Source organism: Trachemys scripta, chromosome 6, assembly GCF_013100865.1.
Source record: "Trachemys scripta elegans isolate TJP31775 chromosome 6, CAS_Tse_1.0, whole genome shotgun sequence".
Classification (NCBI taxonomy): Eukaryota; Metazoa; Chordata; order Testudines; family Emydidae; genus Trachemys; species Trachemys scripta.
The window spans coordinates 115,495,737-115,514,009 of NC_048303.1; the positions used below are offsets into that span (position 1 = coordinate 115,495,737).

General features: G+C 41.3%; 1 protein-coding gene and 1 long non-coding RNA gene across 2 annotated transcripts in view; one reads left to right on the forward strand and one right to left on the reverse strand.

Moving 5' to 3' along the window:
- The window catches only part of SUSD1 (sushi domain containing 1), a 92,425-nt gene that overhangs the window by 22,949 nt on the left and 51,203 nt on the right, over nucleotides 1-18,273 (reverse strand). The window contains exons 13-16 of the mRNA XM_034774362.1: nucleotides 16,505-16,599; nucleotides 14,451-14,640; nucleotides 6,178-6,272; nucleotides 3,323-3,509 (exon numbers count right to left, since the gene is read on the reverse strand). Of these exons, the coding sequence (XP_034630253.1) occupies nucleotides 3,323-3,509; nucleotides 6,178-6,272; nucleotides 14,451-14,640; nucleotides 16,505-16,599 (567 nt within the window). The remainder of the gene's footprint in view (nucleotides 1-3,322; nucleotides 3,510-6,177; nucleotides 6,273-14,450; nucleotides 14,641-16,504; nucleotides 16,600-18,273) is intronic.
- Nucleotides 5,796-11,230, forward strand: LOC117879284. Its single transcript, XR_004646221.1, has 3 exons — nucleotides 5,796-5,943; nucleotides 6,868-6,945; nucleotides 10,894-11,230. It is a non-coding gene; the product is annotated as an uncharacterized LOC117879284 (long non-coding RNA).

An 18,273-nucleotide genomic window follows, 5' to 3' on the forward strand; every position in this document is an offset into this window, starting at 1 on the left:
GAGAAACAGACACAAACACAGAAAGCTCACATCACCAGTTTTTTAATAGCGATTGGGCAATGATTGCCCAACCATTTTTCATGACTCGAGCTCCCATCTCACGTGAGCACATGATAAAAACTCTTATGCAAGCCGGGAGGGCAGAAAAGGCAGCCTAAGAAGGATATTGCTGGGAATATGAAAGGAACAGAATTTCAGTGCTCTATGAAGCACTCAATAGAGAATCTTTACTGGCCAGGAGATGAGAACAACAACATGCTGGTCACAGACTTATTTTAAAAGGAATCTGCTTGCCAGGCTGCCTACAGTAAGGAAAGTAGCAAGCTGCTGAATTCCATTTTTTGTGTAGACACACATTCCATCATGGGCATAATGAATCATCTCATTCAGGATATCTGAAGCAAAGGTAGGTTTCCTGACAGACATTTATGAACGCTGTAGATTCTCTCTCTTTTTTCTGTCTAAGCACAAAGCAACCTTTCACTAACATGTGACTATACGGCATAGGTTCACACTAAATACGCTCTCTAACCTTATTAATTTCCTCCATAGAGGAATATGGTCACCATGGAATGACCTATAAGAGGGCCTCTAGCATTACAGAATCTATGGGCCTGGGCCTCAACTGCAGTAGCTCTATTGAAGTTAATGAGGTATGGGAATTTACACCAGCTGAAGATGTGATCCTATGTTCTGAAATGTAAATCCATGACTCACACCAGGAACATTTGTTAACTGTGGGTAAATTGAGGGCCATACCTCCTTACTCTTCCCCCAAAGAAATCAGCATGAAACTTCAAGCAGCTACATCACCCGATAACAAAGGTTAGGCCAGTTACAGTACATCTACAGAAAAACATTTGTTTCAGTCTTTCAGCTTCCTTACAGTATTAGATCTTCTGAGGTATTTTACATTTACATAGGACTTTTGATCCCAAAGGGCCACAAAGCACTTTAACAAGCTTAAACTGGCATACAAATTAGGATAACTCCACCACCACCAAAGTACAGCCATCTGAGGGCTTGTCTACACTACCGTCCGGATCGACAGGCAGCGATCGATCCAGCGGGAGTCGATTTATCGTGTCTAGTATAATCGACCGCCGATCGCTTTAGCGTCAACTCCGGTACTCCACCTCAACAAAAAGTGCAAGGGAAATTGATGGGAGAGCGTCTTCTGTCGACACACTGCAGTAAGTAGATCTAAGTACATCGACTTCAGCTACGTTATTCATGTAGCTGAAGTTGCATAACCTGGATCAATCCCTGCCCTGTAGTGTAGACCAGCCCTGATTCAGCAGCTCACAGCAGTGCAAGACAGGCAGTAAAGAATACTATATCCTAAATAAACCACAGGAGGGATTTAGGTAGGAAGAATATAATTTCAGAGGCATGGCACAGAAGTTAAAAGCTCATTGTTAGGTGAGTTACTTTAAATGCTTCTTCACTGGTACTACAGCAGCTAAAATTATTAACATGGAAAGAATGTTAAAAATCTAATTTAGTTTTCATCATTAATTGTCTTGGTTTTCTTTTTGCATTTCCCCCCCCCCCCCATGGATTACAAAACAGACTGGTCAGTTTCACTTACTAGCTGTCATTAACAAGCACAATGTTGCAACATTTGGGTTGCAAACACTGCTGGAGAAAGCTGAAATCCATACCAAACACTGTTTTTCTCGGAATTTAAAAAAAAATAAAATGGAAAGTTTTATTAATCCTAAATTGTGTAATTTTGTAAAATTTAAATGTGGGAGCTAAATCAAAAGTGACTCAAACCCCATTACTCTTATAAAAAAGTAAAATGGGCCTTTTAATGAGATCTTACTTGATAAGCAGACATGACCAAATGTTTGTGCCTCTCCACCAAATACCTACAGCCCTGTGTGGATACACATGTATATCTGCATCCAAGGATATAAATTTGTATCCATGCAGGACTCTACAAATACCTCACCCAGGACTATGCTGGTGCATTCATTCAGTACTAACTCAGCTCAAAGAGAAACATACCAGGTACCGAATCATCAACCCCACTTCATGCAGCACCTGCTAGGAAGTATTCTGTACAGATTGTCTGCACAAGTAACGAACTCTTGCAGGATGACAATGTAAAGTGGAATGCCTAACTGTGGGTTATAACTGTGGGTATTCAAAAGCATCTCAATCAATCAAATTCTGGGACATGCTTTGTTCTAAAAAGACACATGAACAGATACAACAATTCACTACTTTTGAATGACAGCTAGGCAATTTTCAAGCAAAAATCATCCAATAATTGCTGTTCATCACTAAAGTGATCCAGAACACGGTGTGCCCTACACAATAACTTTCACACACAAGGAAGAGATTTTTCCCCCTTCTATGATGTCTTAAAAGCTAAGATTTACTATTAAAAAAGTACTGAAGTATTCATGCTTTGGAAAATACCACATAAACAGCTCTCTAGTTCTTCATTGGGTACCCAGCAGATAAACAGCTGCACCTAGTGGCCAAACACAGTTACAAAATTCAAAGAAGTTGCTAGGTTTCATCTGTCTGCTGCCAACACCAAAGCTAGTGTTTCACTTTGTTGTTGTTTTTTTTAATCTAACCCAGAAGCTTTTCAGCATAGGAACGGTACAAAAGTGTCCTAATTCAAACCAGTTTAACTGGAATCAAAATGAGCTCAAAGGCTGCAGGTTTTTATTAGTGCAGTTTTCTTTATGGAAAAAAAATTCTGGAAGCAAATTACAATTAAAACACGAAGCATAACATGCTCTTTCTGCTCCTCTGCCAACAGTGCCTTTTTGCTGGAATACCTTTTAATATCACCATCGGTAGCGATATCAGTCTATGGTACTCATAGGGCCCTCATTACCATAGTATCTGAGTACTTCACAATCTTTCAACCCCTGTGAGGTACAATTATCCCCATTGTACAGATGGTGAGGTGAGGCACACAGAGGCTAAGTGACTTGCCCAAGGTCATACAGGAAGTCTTTGGCAGAGCAGGGGATTGAACTAGGTCTCCAGAGTTCCAGGCTAGAATCCCAATCACTGTCCCATCCTTCCTCTCCAGTTACCCTGTGACGCTGAAGTAACATTTAAAAACACATGACAGCCATTGTCCCCATGCTTTGGGATTTGCTGACTCAACAAGAAACAGCATGAAATCTGTAACAATTAGATTACAGTTTTTGAGCACAAGGCAGGAGTTTTTCAACAATCCACACTGAGACACTAAGTTCAAGTCAGTTATCAATATTGCCAATGAGGGTAAGCACTCACACTTAAGCGGTCATCTTGTTAAAAAAAAAAAAAAAAAAAAAGCAGGACGTACCAATAATTGGAGTTGTCATGGAAACTAGCACAGAAAGATCCAAAGCTGCCATGGAAATATTCACAGTGTAATTGGTGCCTGGGCGCAAATCAAGACACACCTCTGGAGTCTGTCCGTAAGCGGTGAGGTTAAAGGCCATTTCATGAAAGAACTCCTTCTGATACCAGCGTCGACCCTGTATGTGAAACTGTAATGAAACAATCACAGTGCTGAAAATGGAAGGCTTTGACACTTCGCGTGGGTTCAATTTGTGGGATACTCTAACTAAACCATTTATCATAAACTTTATGGAAAAGTAATTTACCGTATCCTTGTTGAAAATCTACATGTGCATACAAACGGACTGTATTAAATTTGTTGAGCGTTACTATAATCAAAACATGTCCAGGTTTTATGAAAGAAGACACAGCATGCTTGTGGATAAACTACCCTAAAGCTAGTTCTTGCACTTCGTTTCTCTCCCCCCACCCTTTTTTTTTTTTGGTAAACAAACCCCAGCCCCAAAACTGCTAGTTTGCCAGCTAACAGGAACCAGCAGCCTTCTCATGTATCTTCATTGCTGAAACAGTACATTTACAAAAATGGACCCACTTGCATGCTGTGCAGTTATCACTTGATCCGGAAAAACAACAAGGACTCTGGTGGCACCTTAAAGACTAACAGATCTATTTGGGCATAAGCTTTCGTGGGTAAAGACCTCACTTCTTCAGATACATAGAGTGAAAGTTATCTGTAACTTTCACTCTATGCATCTGAAGAAGTGAGGTTTTTACCCACGAAAGCTTATGCCCAAATAGATCTGTTAGTCTTTAAGGTGCCACCAGATTCCTTGTTGTTTTTGTAGACACAGACTAACACGGCTACCCCCTGATACTTGATCTGGAAAGGTGTTCATTACTATCAAATCCTACTGAAGTCAACATAAGAACAGCCTTACTGGGTTAGACCAATGGTCCATCTAGCCCACTATCCTGTCGTCTGGCAGTGGCCAATGCCAGGTGCTTCGGAGTGAATGACCAGAACAGGCAATTGTCGAGTGATCAATCCCATTGTCCGCTCCCAGCTTTTGACAATCAGAGGCTAGGGACACTCAGATCACGTGGTTGCACCCTGACCACCTTGGCTAATAGCTATTGACTGACCTATCCTTGAGGAAGCAATCTAATCTTCTTTTGAACTCTGTGCCTTCACAACATCCCCTGGAAACAAGTTCCACAGGTTGACTGTGCATTCTGTGAAGAAGTACTTCCTTTTGTTTGTTTTAAACCTGTTGCCTGTTAATTTCATTTGGTGACACATGGTTCTTGTGTTGTGAGAAGGAGTAAATAACACTTCCTTATTCACTTTCTCCACACCAGTCAAGATTTTATAGACCTCTATCATATCCTAAGCAGAAAAGTCCCAGTCTTTTTAATCTCTCCTCAACGGAAGCTGTTCCATACCCTTAATCATGTTTGTTGCCCTTCTCTGTACCTTTTCCAATTCTAATATATCCTTTTTTAGATGGAGCAATCAGAACTGCATGTAGTATTCAAGGTGTGGCCATACCATGGATTTATACAGAGCATTATGATATTTTGTTTTATTATCTATCCCTTTCCTAATGGTTCCTAAAAATGGTTAGCTTTTTTGACTGCCGGTGCACACTGAATGGATTTTTTCAGAGAACTATCTACAATGATTCCAGAGTGGTAATAGCCAATTTGAACACACATTTTTTGGATGTGTAGTTGGGATTATGTTTTCCAATTGGCATTACTTTGTATTTATCAACATTGAATTTCATCTGCGATTTTGTTACCCAGTCACCCAGTTTTGCGAGATCCCTTTGTAATTCTTCACAGTTTGCTTTGGACTGAACTATCTTGAGTAATTTTGTAAGGTCGGCAAATTTTGCCACTTCACTCTTTTTCCAGCTCATTTATGAATATGTTGAACAGCACTGGTCCCAGTACAGACCCCTGGGGGACACCGCTATCTACCTCTCTCTCTTCTGAAAATTGGCCATTTATTCCTACCCTTTGTTTCCTGCCTTTTAACCAGATACTGATCTATGAGAGGACCTTCCCTCTTATCTCATGCCTGCCTAGTTTGCTAAAGAGCCTTTGGTGAGGGACCTTGTCAAAGGCTTTCTGAAAGTCCAAGTATGCTATATCCACATGAAATGAGAATGCCCAGCCCCTCTCAGGACCAAGTTACAGACAGCTGGGCTTATATGTACACTTGTAGTCATGCATATTTTCCAGTGCTCTGGTGCCAAATAGTCATAATGTTAGTAACTCAAAACAAACAATTTCACACCTATCTAGTCTCAGTTATTGGAGTAAGAAAAAAATAGACTGCATGCTCTGTTTAAATCTTACAGGCTGTCCCTCAGCTAGAGGGATGCAATAAACTCTGGATAATCTCTAACTGTGGAAACTTTAGATAAGAGCAGCCAGTCTCGGGCCCACCACAGACAGCCTCAGTGGAGGGTTCACAGCAGGGTGAGGGGATCACTGAGAGTACACGGCAAGGCACATTGGCCTGTTCGAATTTGTGTAAAGAACGAGAAATTGCTGAAGGCTGGAGAGGAACAGAGCAGCAGAAAGGAAGAAACAAACAACAAGCACGAAACAGAGGTGAGCAAGAAACAACAAAAAGCATGGGTGTGGGTATTCTTTTTCAAACAATGATCCACTGGCCCTTTTAGTTTTCTTACGATGCTGCATGCTAGGTTTCCGTTACTGTGGCTCAATGCCCTGCAAGAAGAGTGGAGACCCGAAAAGCAACAATGTATGAAGACTCTGGTTTGCCAATGTTTGCTTGATTTTGATTTTTTTTTTAATAAAACATTCAAAATATGCATCACTTACTGAATAGATTTCCTTCCTACCAGCTCTCCTTACTCTTCGCCTCCATTTCAAGCAGGTGTCATTAAGTATCAGCAGATTACTGAAGGCTTCCTTTACTGCAGAGAGAGTGAGAAAGGGGGAAGCCTCAGAACTAAAAACATTTAAAAGACTTTCCTGTAACATTATTGATCATGATTGGCTTCAAATGACAAGGGCTGAGTCTGTTTTTACTTTAGAGGATCCAGGGTTGTTAGGAGGGAGTGGAACTTCATTCCTTTCTGAGTGCCCAAATATTGTAAATCGGGTATAATATTTTTAAATGAACTTATGGTTTTAAAAAAACCCAAATGTAGTATTAAAGGGAATTTTAAAGCCTCCCCACAAATTAAGGTAAACTTCAGTTGCCTAAGGTCTAGGAGAGGGCGTAGTTTTAGAAGGGTGACTTGGCTCTCTCCTTTTACAATCAAAATAATAGTGGTAAGCAACAGCTTTGGGGAAACAGCATATACCACAAGTCAAATATTTCTGTTTCAAAACCTGTTCCCTGCTATGTATGGGCCAAAAAGACACAGACAATAGGAGCAGTTCTCATCAAACCAATAGGAGGGAAGGATGGGTACCTGGCTTCTTGTCAAATTACACCAGGGGTTTTGTGGTATTTCCAAAAGGAATCGCTATTGACAGTGGTAAATTCAACGTGTGTTACTGCAGAGCTGAAAGTGCCAATTGGCTGTTGCTGTGATACAAGTGCATTGGTGGCTGGAGATACCTTCCCAGAGGAGCAATTCGGTAGGTACTGGGTATTTTGCTTTCAACTCATCTCAACTCTTTGCACCACTAATACAGATGACAAACATTATGAGCCAGATTTTCAAGACTGCTCATCACCCACAAGTGGGTCATATTTTCAAAAGTGCTCAGTAACTAGCTATATCCAGTATTCCCACATCTTGAAAACCTGGCCACTTGTGTAAGTGCTTAAGTGAGAGCTGATGGGTGATAAGCAATTTTGAAAATCTGGCTGTACCCCGATTTTTCATAAAATGTGGGGTTGGGGGCAGGGATTCCTCGAACTACTTGTATTCCAAAAAAGCCTCTTCCTTTCAGTGAATAAACAAAATATTAAACATCAAATGTTTCAGGCTTTGATGATCCAAAAACAACAAGCACAAACAGTTTTGTTTAGTAACTAAGACCTACCACTGAAAGAACAGTACTATTCATATAGGTTACATTCCTCAAAACAATAGTTCAAAAACACTTAGCTCATGGAGTATCAGCTTATCTGTAAGGTATTTTAAATATTCATTACTTCACAGTCACACTCAAAAAAACTTAGATTTCTGAGGGTACCATTTGGACAAACAAGGGCAAAGAAATTCCGATACAGTATCCTTAGCCATTGCAGCACATACACTATGAAAAAAAAGATGCGCTGTTGCAATTCTTAAGCATACAGATGTGAGTTAAGGGAACAACGTCAGTTACAGTAAAACCTCAGAGTTACGAACACCTCGGAAATAGAGGTGGTTCATAACTCTGAACAAAACATTATGGTTGTTCTTTCAAAAGTTTACAACTGAACAGTGACTTAATACAGCTTTGAAACTTTACTATGCAGAAGAATTAACTATTTTAATATAAATGAAACAAGCACAGAAACAGTTTCCTTACCTTGTCAATTTTTTTTTAAACTTTCTCTTCATTTTTTTAGTAGTTTATGCTTAACACAGTACTGTACTATATTTGCTTTTTTTTCTTCTGCTGCTGCCTGATTGCAAACTTGCAGTTGCAAATGAGGGGTGTGGTTGACTGGTCAGTTCGTAACTCTGGTGTTCATAACTCTGAGGTCCTTCTATATCTCCTTTTTGATTACTTAAGCCAAGCAGCTTAAAAATATGGCAACAATGTGTGGCTGTACACAAATTTCTTGATATTCAAGTACCACACAAGGTATTTCTGCCATTCCTGCTACAACCTCAGAAGCTTCTGTTACATCTTTCACCACACAGGTTAGCTGAGTGGGACAAAGAACAATCTAATTCCACAGTGTCTCCAACTGCTGATAGAGAGAAGCCACTGTATAACCACCTGTCCCAGACCTGAGAAAACGTGCAGGAGGGAAAATACACGAGGCTCCTCCCCCGACCATGCTGCTAAAGATGGTTGAATGCAACCCCCCTAGAAACAGAGCAGCAGACAAGCTAAATGTTTAATGAGGTCAAAGCATCACAAATTGGGTATCTGCCTTTAGAACACTACTTCCCCTCGACCCCATGACTGATGAACGGCCGCCAGAGAACAGCTCATCCCTCATTAAATATAAAGATATTATCAGCAATGCTCATCTCACTACAGCATTGTATATGGTTGAGCAGCAAAGAGCACTTCCATAAGCAGGCAGCCACACAATCAGTGCAGGACATGGAAACCAACGAGCTCTCAGCCACAGATTGAAATTATGCCAATTGGTCTCCCTGTACCAGTCCTGCCTAAATCAGAGAAGAGAAGCAGGTTTTCTGCGGCTTTCAGAAAGGCACTGGCACTTGTCACAGCTGAAAGTACACTCCTGAGTCCACCAAGGGCAGGTGAGAACACAAGAGAATGTGCTCCCAGGAAACTTTTCTGAGTTCAGTATTACTGGTGGGATGCTAGATCTGATCATTTCAAGGGGAAGGAGTCCTATTCTGACTAATTATTCTAAATAATTAATTCTTCTAGTTCTCTTGGAAATGCTAATGGATTTAACCCAACCAGAAGACATGTAGGCTTTCTAGGTGGATTGAGGTCATCTTACAAAAGTCATAGGAGTTACTTGCAGGCCACATACCTCAACATCATGGTGCTAAAAAGCTAAAATCCAGTAGGAATTAGTCATTGTTCATTTTGTCAGTTCTCTCCTTTTCCAAACCAACCACCCTACTAGAAACCATCACCCTAAAAGCTCCAGGGGGAAGGTCAGGTTATACTGTACCTCTCAGACCCAAACAGATAATCGGGAGAGAAAGGACAAAGGACTAAGTAGACATGGATTCTCTATTCCCAGCTTTGCCACTGACTTGAGTCATTTATTTGCTCAGTGTCTCAGTTTCCCCCTCTGAAATTGGAACGAATGCTGCTCACCTCGCAGGCATTGTATTAGTTGGTTAATGTCTGTAAAACACTTTGAGATCCTCAGATGGAAGGCACAATAAAAGTATTATCTAACTGATCCTGAATATTATGAGATGGTTCTGCTGCTCACCTAAAAGTAACAGCAAGTCAGCTTGCTGCCTGCCCCCACTGTATCCCAAGGGATTTGAGATGTTTGGCTTCTCCTTTTAGTCTGTATGGTATTAGGATATGGCCGTACTCAGTTTCACATGTAGCCTTTGAAACTTTCGGGTTTGTGGGCATGGTAATAGCTTATGATTAGTCTTTCTGCTGGAGGATGCATCCCCATAGCTGAGTTCATGCACCCACAACACCACATTTATACTGGGGCAGCCTTGACTTTTGGGGACCCATTTTTGTAGCTGTTCAACAGGAATTTCACCTTGGCATTTGAGGCCTAACTCTTCCCAGATGTCCAGTTGTATATGGATGCTTCTGGAGGCCTAGATTTCAGTACATATTTCATCAGTGTTTGGAACACTCAAGACATGGCTTGAACTCTAGATTGCACAGGGAGTCATTCAATGTATTGTTTTTCTGGAATATTTTTCCCATCCCAGTGTCCATTTAATTATTTTTCCCCTTGAGATTGGAGGGGGGGGGGAAATACCCAGGAGAATAAAAGGATGGTCTTTTCGAGGGCTAGACTATCATCCATACTATCAATCATGGAACTGCTCCCGCTACAGCATGACAAAGGTTACATGGTCAAAAAGCCAATTAAGGGTATGTGCACCCAGCACTCAGGAATGAACATCACCCTCTGCCTTTCACTCACTAGCCAGTATCATGGCTGCCCTTTACAAGGTAACAGGGTAATAAACTCTGTCAAGGACCTTCTTGGCCACATGGATTCCTTTGCATCCTGCAGAGTTAGATAACTGTCTGCTGGGCCAACTCCCCGCTTGCTTGTTGCCCTTGTAAGACTTCAGCCCCTGCCTAATGGTTTCCGTTTGCACCTCAGTTTTTCAAAAACACGTCAGTGCATTCTGGGATCCCCTGGCATAGGGTGTCAGGTAACACATCCTGTCCAATTACTACTTTCTAAGTTTACCACCCACGGTGCCCCTTAAGTGAAGTGTCTCTTGCCTCTCCATGTGGACACAACTCGAGTCACTCAATACCAGCACCTGGCTTTACTATGCACTTCAGGATCAAATATTTCCATATTGGCCAGCTAAGTCTTCTACTCTTACTAGATGCCTGGATAGCAAGCTTGAGGCCTTGGGAAGATGGCAGCTTGCTTACTTTCAGATCCATGTTAAGCTTGAAAGGAAATCCTTGCTCCAATGCCCAATGCCAAAAGCAAGCTTGTGTCCCCTCCTTATTGAGTTTTGCTTTAAAGGCTCTTGTGTCTGCCTTCACCTCTCTTGCTCTTCCCCAACAATGTGGTTCACAGGTAGTTCAATGTCATCTGCACCCTTATATCTTGCTATATGGTTCCAGCCCCATAACATTGTGCATACAAATACGCAGTTGGAAAAACCCATGGTTTTCAACTCCGACTATCATGGAACAAACATGGCTCAACTGATCTAGGCACGAAGGCATGAAAGATGATCAACTCATGTTTCTTGCCCACAGGCTTCACAGTCATTACGGTGCATTTCGATGTAAGCATTGTGAAGACTGAAATCTGACCAGACACTGCAGCAGGACTGATCTGGTGAAAGGCAACTGGTCTGAATTCAGGCATTTATTCCTGCCATCAGGCTCATCGGGGCTGAATTCTTCCGTTGCCATGTTTGGAGGAAAGCTAAGCAGCCAACCACAATGGATAGGGCAAAGAAGAATTGTGAAGAAGAGCTGAAGGTTCCATCGGTGAGGATAAAGTTCAGGGCCATCACACATGGTGTAGGGATATAAAAGAAGGTACTAACAGTGATTCCCCCAAGTGACAGTGACCCCCTCATAATTTGTCCCCCACACTTTAAAATCCAACAGTTTCACCAAGTACAAAAATCTCTTCTGTTAAAACTTGTAAGCTACTGTCTGTAGAAACCATTGATTATATCTATCCTGTGAAAGATACTTTACTACTATGTAAAACTTAAAAACAAGTTAACTGACTTTGTTCTTGAAGTAATTGATACAAGGTAAACAAACACTATAAGCCGTTAAGTGACTTTCACTTCATTCAACGGCTCCTAGGACAGACCCCCACCCTCTGTGATTAAAGGGCCGGGAGTCTCAAATGAATTAGCACACACCCTGAAAGTGGTGGAGACAGTAAATTAAAATATGGTTAAGGTATGGAATGTATGCTGATGAATGCTTGATATACATGGATGGTTAGGGAGGTGCCAGCCTAGAAAGGTAGTATCCATCGGCCGAAGAATGTGTCACGTGGATGACCAGAAAACCCCCAGAGGGTAAACTGGGATCCACCCCATCACCTGGAAGGATGAGAAACACAAACTTTGGACAGTGTGGAGCCACCAGGAATGTGCCACTTTGGACAGGAATGTGCCATCTGCTGATTGAGTCAGCAACAGCAGGATGAAACAGCTCCCATAGACTAACATAGGAATTAATTCCTATAAGAATGGACTCTAAAGACTGATGACTTTGAGTCTCTGGTTCTGCTGCCAGCTTCCAGGAGCATCAGGTGCACCTGACACAGACTCGGCTCCATCATCATGACCAAGATACCTGGCCAGTAAATTGGCATGAGCAACTTCTAGGCTGGTAACTATAACACCTATACAGAACTTGAATGAATGATTGTGTGAATGAATCTCTCTCTCTCTGTGTAAGAAATAAGTAGTCAAACAACGTTGTTTACTTTTATCTTTTGTTTTATCAGTATATTTACATTAAATGTGGCATCTTTGCCTTATCCCTCTTAATAAGATTTTGCTGGTTTTTATTCTATTGGTATAACAATGGGTTTATTGGTTTGTTGCATCCCAAAGGCTGCACCTATTGACTGGGCTGGGATCAAATGGGTGGGAATACCAGTTAAGCACAAAGCTAGTGATATCTGTGGTGCTTGGTCCTAATTGCAGGATGAAGTACTTCCCTCCCATGCCGCTAAAAAGGTTTTTAATCAGTTGGAGAAGCAAGGTTGGGATCTTGTGGGTGTGACCCCGTCCCATAGACTTGGCACCAATCCACCATCCACACGCTGACAGGGGTAGGCCTATGGGAATGCCCATTCCCTCAGGGTGAGATAGGGCTATAGCTCTGCATAGCAGCCTGTTGGGAGTGAAAGCCTGATCAGGAGATCCCATAAATGACTGGTAAAATTCATTATTGTGAGCACAGAAATTCAGAAGAGGCCAGTAACTGCATTGAAGTATCTCCCCAAAAACAAGACTGGGGGTGGGGCCTGATAACAGTCTTCCAATATGTTAAGGGCTGTTATAAAAAGAACGGTGATCAATTGTTCTCCATGTCCACTGAATGTAGGGCAAGAAGTAATGGGCTTATTCTTCAGCAAGGGAGACTTAGTTAGATATTAGAAAAAACTTTTAAACTATAAGGGGAGTTAAGCACTGGATAGGTTACTGAGGGTGGCTGTGGAATCCCCGTCATCGGAGGTTTTTAGGAACACGTTGGACAGACACCTGTTAGGGACGGTCTAGGTTTACTTGGTCCTGCCTCAGTGAAGTGGGCTGGATTTGATCACCTCTCATGGTCTCTTCCAGCCCTACATTTCTAGATTCCATGATTCCCTCACTTCCCTTTCAAGACAGATGCCTTGTACTCCTTTCCTTTGGGGATTATTTTATTTCATTAATGAAATTAAGGCCTTTTTCACCCAATTTAAAACACTAACACTCAAGTCTGTCCTCACTGACATCTGTCTCCAGCAGCAAGACAAAACATGATGTTCAAACAGGTATTTTTAAAAGGCTTCAGCTCTCTCCAGAGCAGCTTCAAAAGACTGCTGATGGGGAGAGAAAGATGTGAAATTCAGCTAAAAATAACAAAAAACATTCAACATTTTACCCTGACTTCTTTTTTTGCACTCTGATCAGTATAGTCATATGATGGAGGCTGACATGGCAAACAAGTTCCAAGCTCTGAGCTACAAGGTCATGGCCAGAAAGCTTTGGTACATCTACACAGGGATAAAAGACCCGTGGCATGGCCCAGGTCAGCTGACTCAGGCTCACACGCTTGGGCAGTGGGTCTAAAAATTGCTGTGTGGACATTCGGGCTTGAGATGGAACCCAAGCTTTGGGACCCTCCACCCTCACAACCCTGAGTCTGCTGACCCGGGCCAGCCCTGGGGGTTTTATTGCTGTGTAGACATGGCCTTTGTAACATAGTTGACAGGTTAAAATGTTTCCACCTTATTTTCTCTTTTCTAAAGATCAAGTGGGGTCACAAGGTATGTTTCTTTATGGGCTTGTCTATGTTGTGCATTAGTCCACAACAGAGAGGTATAAATTCTCGTGTGCACTAGCATGTCCTGCACTAACTGGCCTGTGTTTGCGCACACTAAAATGTTCCTGAGCGTGTGCTGATCTAGTCCATAGGGAACTATTAGTGCTCACCAGCAGGGTCCACATGGGCTAGTTAGTGTGCAGAACACTAGTGTGTGCTATAATTTATTCTCCTCTGGTGTGGACTATTGTATCATACAGACAAGCCCCACATCTGCAGAAAGTCTTGGAAGCTTACAAATACTAAAGCCTTTTGGGTTTGCACTGTCCTCCCCACGAATATTTCTCCAAGAGTTAGGTGTGTTAATGCAACAGGTTAAATTTTCCTGTTTCAGTCTCTTGGTGAAAAGGAATGATTAAAACACAAAGCAAGGAGTTAGCAAACAATGAACAGATCTCCTAAGTGTTTTGATGCCCCTGGTTACAGGGTGTTTTATAAGCGCCATGTATGATCAGTAGTAATTATTTACATCAGAAACACAAGGTTGTAAAGAGTGAGATTGTTGTTAATGGATTTAATCTCATTTAATTTTAAATTTCCTGGACCATTCACATTTCATTTTAATTTTTAGTCTTCGTCCAACATTTCCATCTCACATTTGGACCTCAAGAGGTTGAGAGGTACAAAGTATGTGAAAGCAAGAGAAAATGTTTTCTGATCCACCTTCCGGGCTCCAAAAAATGAAATGAGACTTGCACACTGACTTACTTCTATGAGTTATAAAGGTTCCAAAGCATCATACTTACCCTCTGTCTTAATTGCTATAGTAATTAGGGCCGAGGTCCCCTTAGAGGATGCTATAGTAATGTTCACTGTGTAGTTAGCATCAGAGTTCAGCTCTAAACACACCTCTGGAGTCTCTTCACCTGTTGTGAAGTTAAATATCATTTCACGAGAGAATTCCTTCTGGTGCCATCTTCGTCCCAATATACGAAACTGTTGTGGGATTTAAAAAAAAAAAAAAAGAGAGAGATGATTAAATTAGCAGTGGCGCTCTAAAATTCAGCATGCTGGTTCATTAAAGTCACAGCAGCCTACTTATCTCTGCTTTAAATGCTGAAGAGCTTTGCTGAGCAGAGATGGTTGGCACAATCAGAGCCTTAATTTGTTCCCACCTACTAAAACAATTATTAAAATAATTAGCACTTGTCCTAGGCACTACCGCAATACAAATCAGAATAAGCCACTCTCCCGCAATGCCAATGCTACTAGATCTGTTGTTAATTTTCCTGTACTTTTGCATATTTTTCTCCGCGGTCCACAGAAGCATCCACAGTTGGTGAACAACAGTGAACTCCAAGCTTCCATCTCATCTGACCTGGCTGGTGCAGTGAAATGAATGGCCTGGGTTGGTTTGAGATTAGGGCATGGATGAGTGTGATGGAGACTTAATATAGACAAGACTGTTACACTTAACTATGCCTTTGTCACCTCCAGACTAAACTACTAAGAAGTGCTCTAAATGAAGCTGTTTGGAAGCTGAATTTAGTGCAAAATGGAACTACTCAATTAAGTGCAGGAAGCACATTATCCCAGTGGTCTTTAGTTTGTACTCACTGCCTATTACCTGTTCAGTACGGGTTTAAGGAATTGGTTTTGACCTGTAAAACCCTAATAATTTTAGGCTAAGACTACTTTGTACACTGCCTCTTCCCCACCTCAGTTGTGAGCAACAAATGCACTCAAGCTAATGGTTCTTGTGGTGTATAAGAGAGGGGGATAGTAGCAGGTCATTTTCCAGGAATGGCCCCCAACTTTGGAACTTATTCACACCCTGGTCTGTTAGAGATGGGAATTTTTAACCACCTGAACATGCTGTAAAAGTCAACTTTTTCTCTGGGCTTTTCACTGGGATATCTCCATTGCCTGAATGTGGGAATTATCATCATCAAATTATTAGCTGAATTGCCCAACCTGGATAATTTAATTTCTATGCCTTTATATTTCACATTTTATTCTTATTTTTGCATATTTAAATATTACAGAAGTACCTAGAGCCAAAGACAGGCCCTTTCAAAAAGTCACATAAATAAAATGCAACACACTAAAACAGGTTCTTTAGATTAATCTACTGAACTAGATGTGAGGTTTCAATATATTCCTTCATTGCTTAAAACAAATGTTCCCAACATCCACGTGTGGCAGGAAATATGATCTGGTGCTTAGAGCCGGGGACTGGGAGTTAGAAGACATGGGTTCTGTTCCTGGCTCTGCCACAAATTTGTTGTCTGACCTTGGACAAATCACTTTGCCTCTCAGTGACTTCAATGGCACTTAAGCATGTGTCTAAGTGCTCTGCTGAATATGGACAATTTCCTGAATCAGAGCCTTAATTTCTTCCCACTTACTAAAATGATTAAAATTACTGCCATATGTTTGTACAGCTCCTAGCACAATGGGGCCCTGGTCCATGACTGGGTCCTCTAGGCACTTCTGCAACACAAAATATATAACAAACGACTCTCTCCCAATGCTATAGTATCTAATGGTACTATATTTGCTGTTAATTTCCCTGTAGCTTTTCATATTTGAACAGAAGTGGGCTTAAGCATTAGTCAAAGTTTGGTAAACCCTTTACCCAACCTGATTACGGGGATGTATTTTTTCCCCTCAATTGTTTACCCAGCCTCACTGAAAGTGCGATATGGTTCTTACTGGAAAGAAAGAGAAAACAATTTACCCTTCATTCAACACTGTAGCAAACCCAGCTAAACAAATCTTCAAAGCGGTTCAGCTGCCCAGATTGGTTCCAAAATTCCCCCCCCCCCCCCCCCCCCCATACAAATTGTGTCTCACTTACTGTGTATGTTTCCTTTGACCCAGCTCTTGCAACTTTTCTTTGCCACTTCACACAGGTTTCATTAAATATGGACACATTGCTGAGCAATTCCTCTTCTGCACGCAGAAAAATAAACACCAAAGGGAAATTTTTGCTGTTATCTTTACAATAAGCTATAAGTACCATTCACCTCACCCTCTCTAATGTGCTCTGTGATGTGCCTCTTACAAGGGATAAAATAGAGCATGCAAAAATAGAAGGGATGTTTTAATTCCACTCTGTAGACTCCTGAAGTTATGAATATGAGATCAAAGTGAAGGAGCAAGTACAGCTCTAGAGATTATTTTGCCGAGTACCAAGCTGACACAGAATGCCATGAATAATGAAAACAAAAACAAACAATTAGGTTTTGGTTTTTAGTGTATGATAGTTTCACTTCCACTGGCTGGAAAGTCCTCAAAGAGGACATTAAAGTCTAATTATTTCACAAGAAGACGACGACACTACAGTACTTCTATCTAGGCAATTATCATTTCGATGAGCATGGTGTATCTTGTTTTAGGATTCTCCATACAGATTTGATCCTTCTTCTGTTGGAGGCCAATCCAGTCTGAACTGGCTTTGGGAAGCAGTCTAGCTCTGCCTTGAGCATTCCTGCTAGTGCAGTATGTATGCAATTTGCATACTGTGCTCTGCATTCAAGGTAATGCACTTCACTAACGTGTGGGTGTACATGTAACAACACTGTCCTCTAGAAGCTTTAAAGCAAGAACAAACGTGTCTGATCTATAACTACTGACACCCACCAGAGAGATGCTCCCTGATCTCAAGCTGCAGAGTGACTATTCTTGATCTCACAAGACTGATTGGTTTATAGATCTCTAAATTGGTGTATGAAGCAGCTCTACAATATGAGGACTGCATCGGTTAACACAAATTATATGGCAATAAAAAAGGAAGACTGGATTAGGAAATGGTGCATTCCCAGGAACATTTGCAAAAAGGAAAAAGTGGCTTATGAAACCTTAAAGAAAACAACCTGTTTGAAATCACTTTAGGAAGGTGTATAGGGTGATGTCTAGACTTGAAACAGTGCTTGCGGTCGGGTTAATTCATTCATTCTTGCTGGTTTTTTAAAGCATTCATTTCATCCTTCTTCCCACAAGGCTATAGACGTAGTGATGCGTTGTTATTAACAGTCACGCTTCTACAGCACTGTAAATTCACAGGATATTTTGCATATCATGTAAAAAGATGTTTTATACCCCAAAGAAAATGCAAATCAAAAAGAACAAATCTTCCAGTACTTTGTCAAGCAAATCTCTCACGGCAGTCAATGGGCATTTTGCCTGAATACAGACCATACCGTATTTATCCCTAATTTAGACAAGACAATCAGATATCCTCTTAATGTCCCTGCACATCTCCAGTAACTCTGATGGTTTTGAGAAGGAGCAATAAGAGAGGAACTTACCTCCTTAATGTGACAATTTAAGACTGATTGCCTCATAGATTTGCCCCTCTGCTTATCTTCTTCGAACCTCAAATGTCTCTCATTGGAATAGTCAGAATTCAAACCAAGTAAGCCTGTTATTATGCACAGTCACTGCACTAGAAACTTAACCTACTACTCTTATTATTATAATTGATATGTATGGTTATGGCACCGAGGAGCCTCAGGATGAGGACTCCATTGTGATAGGTGCTGTCCAAACACCGAACAAAAGACAGTCTCTGCCCCCAAAGAGTTTACAACTGAAGTATAAGACAATAAACACCAGACGGACACT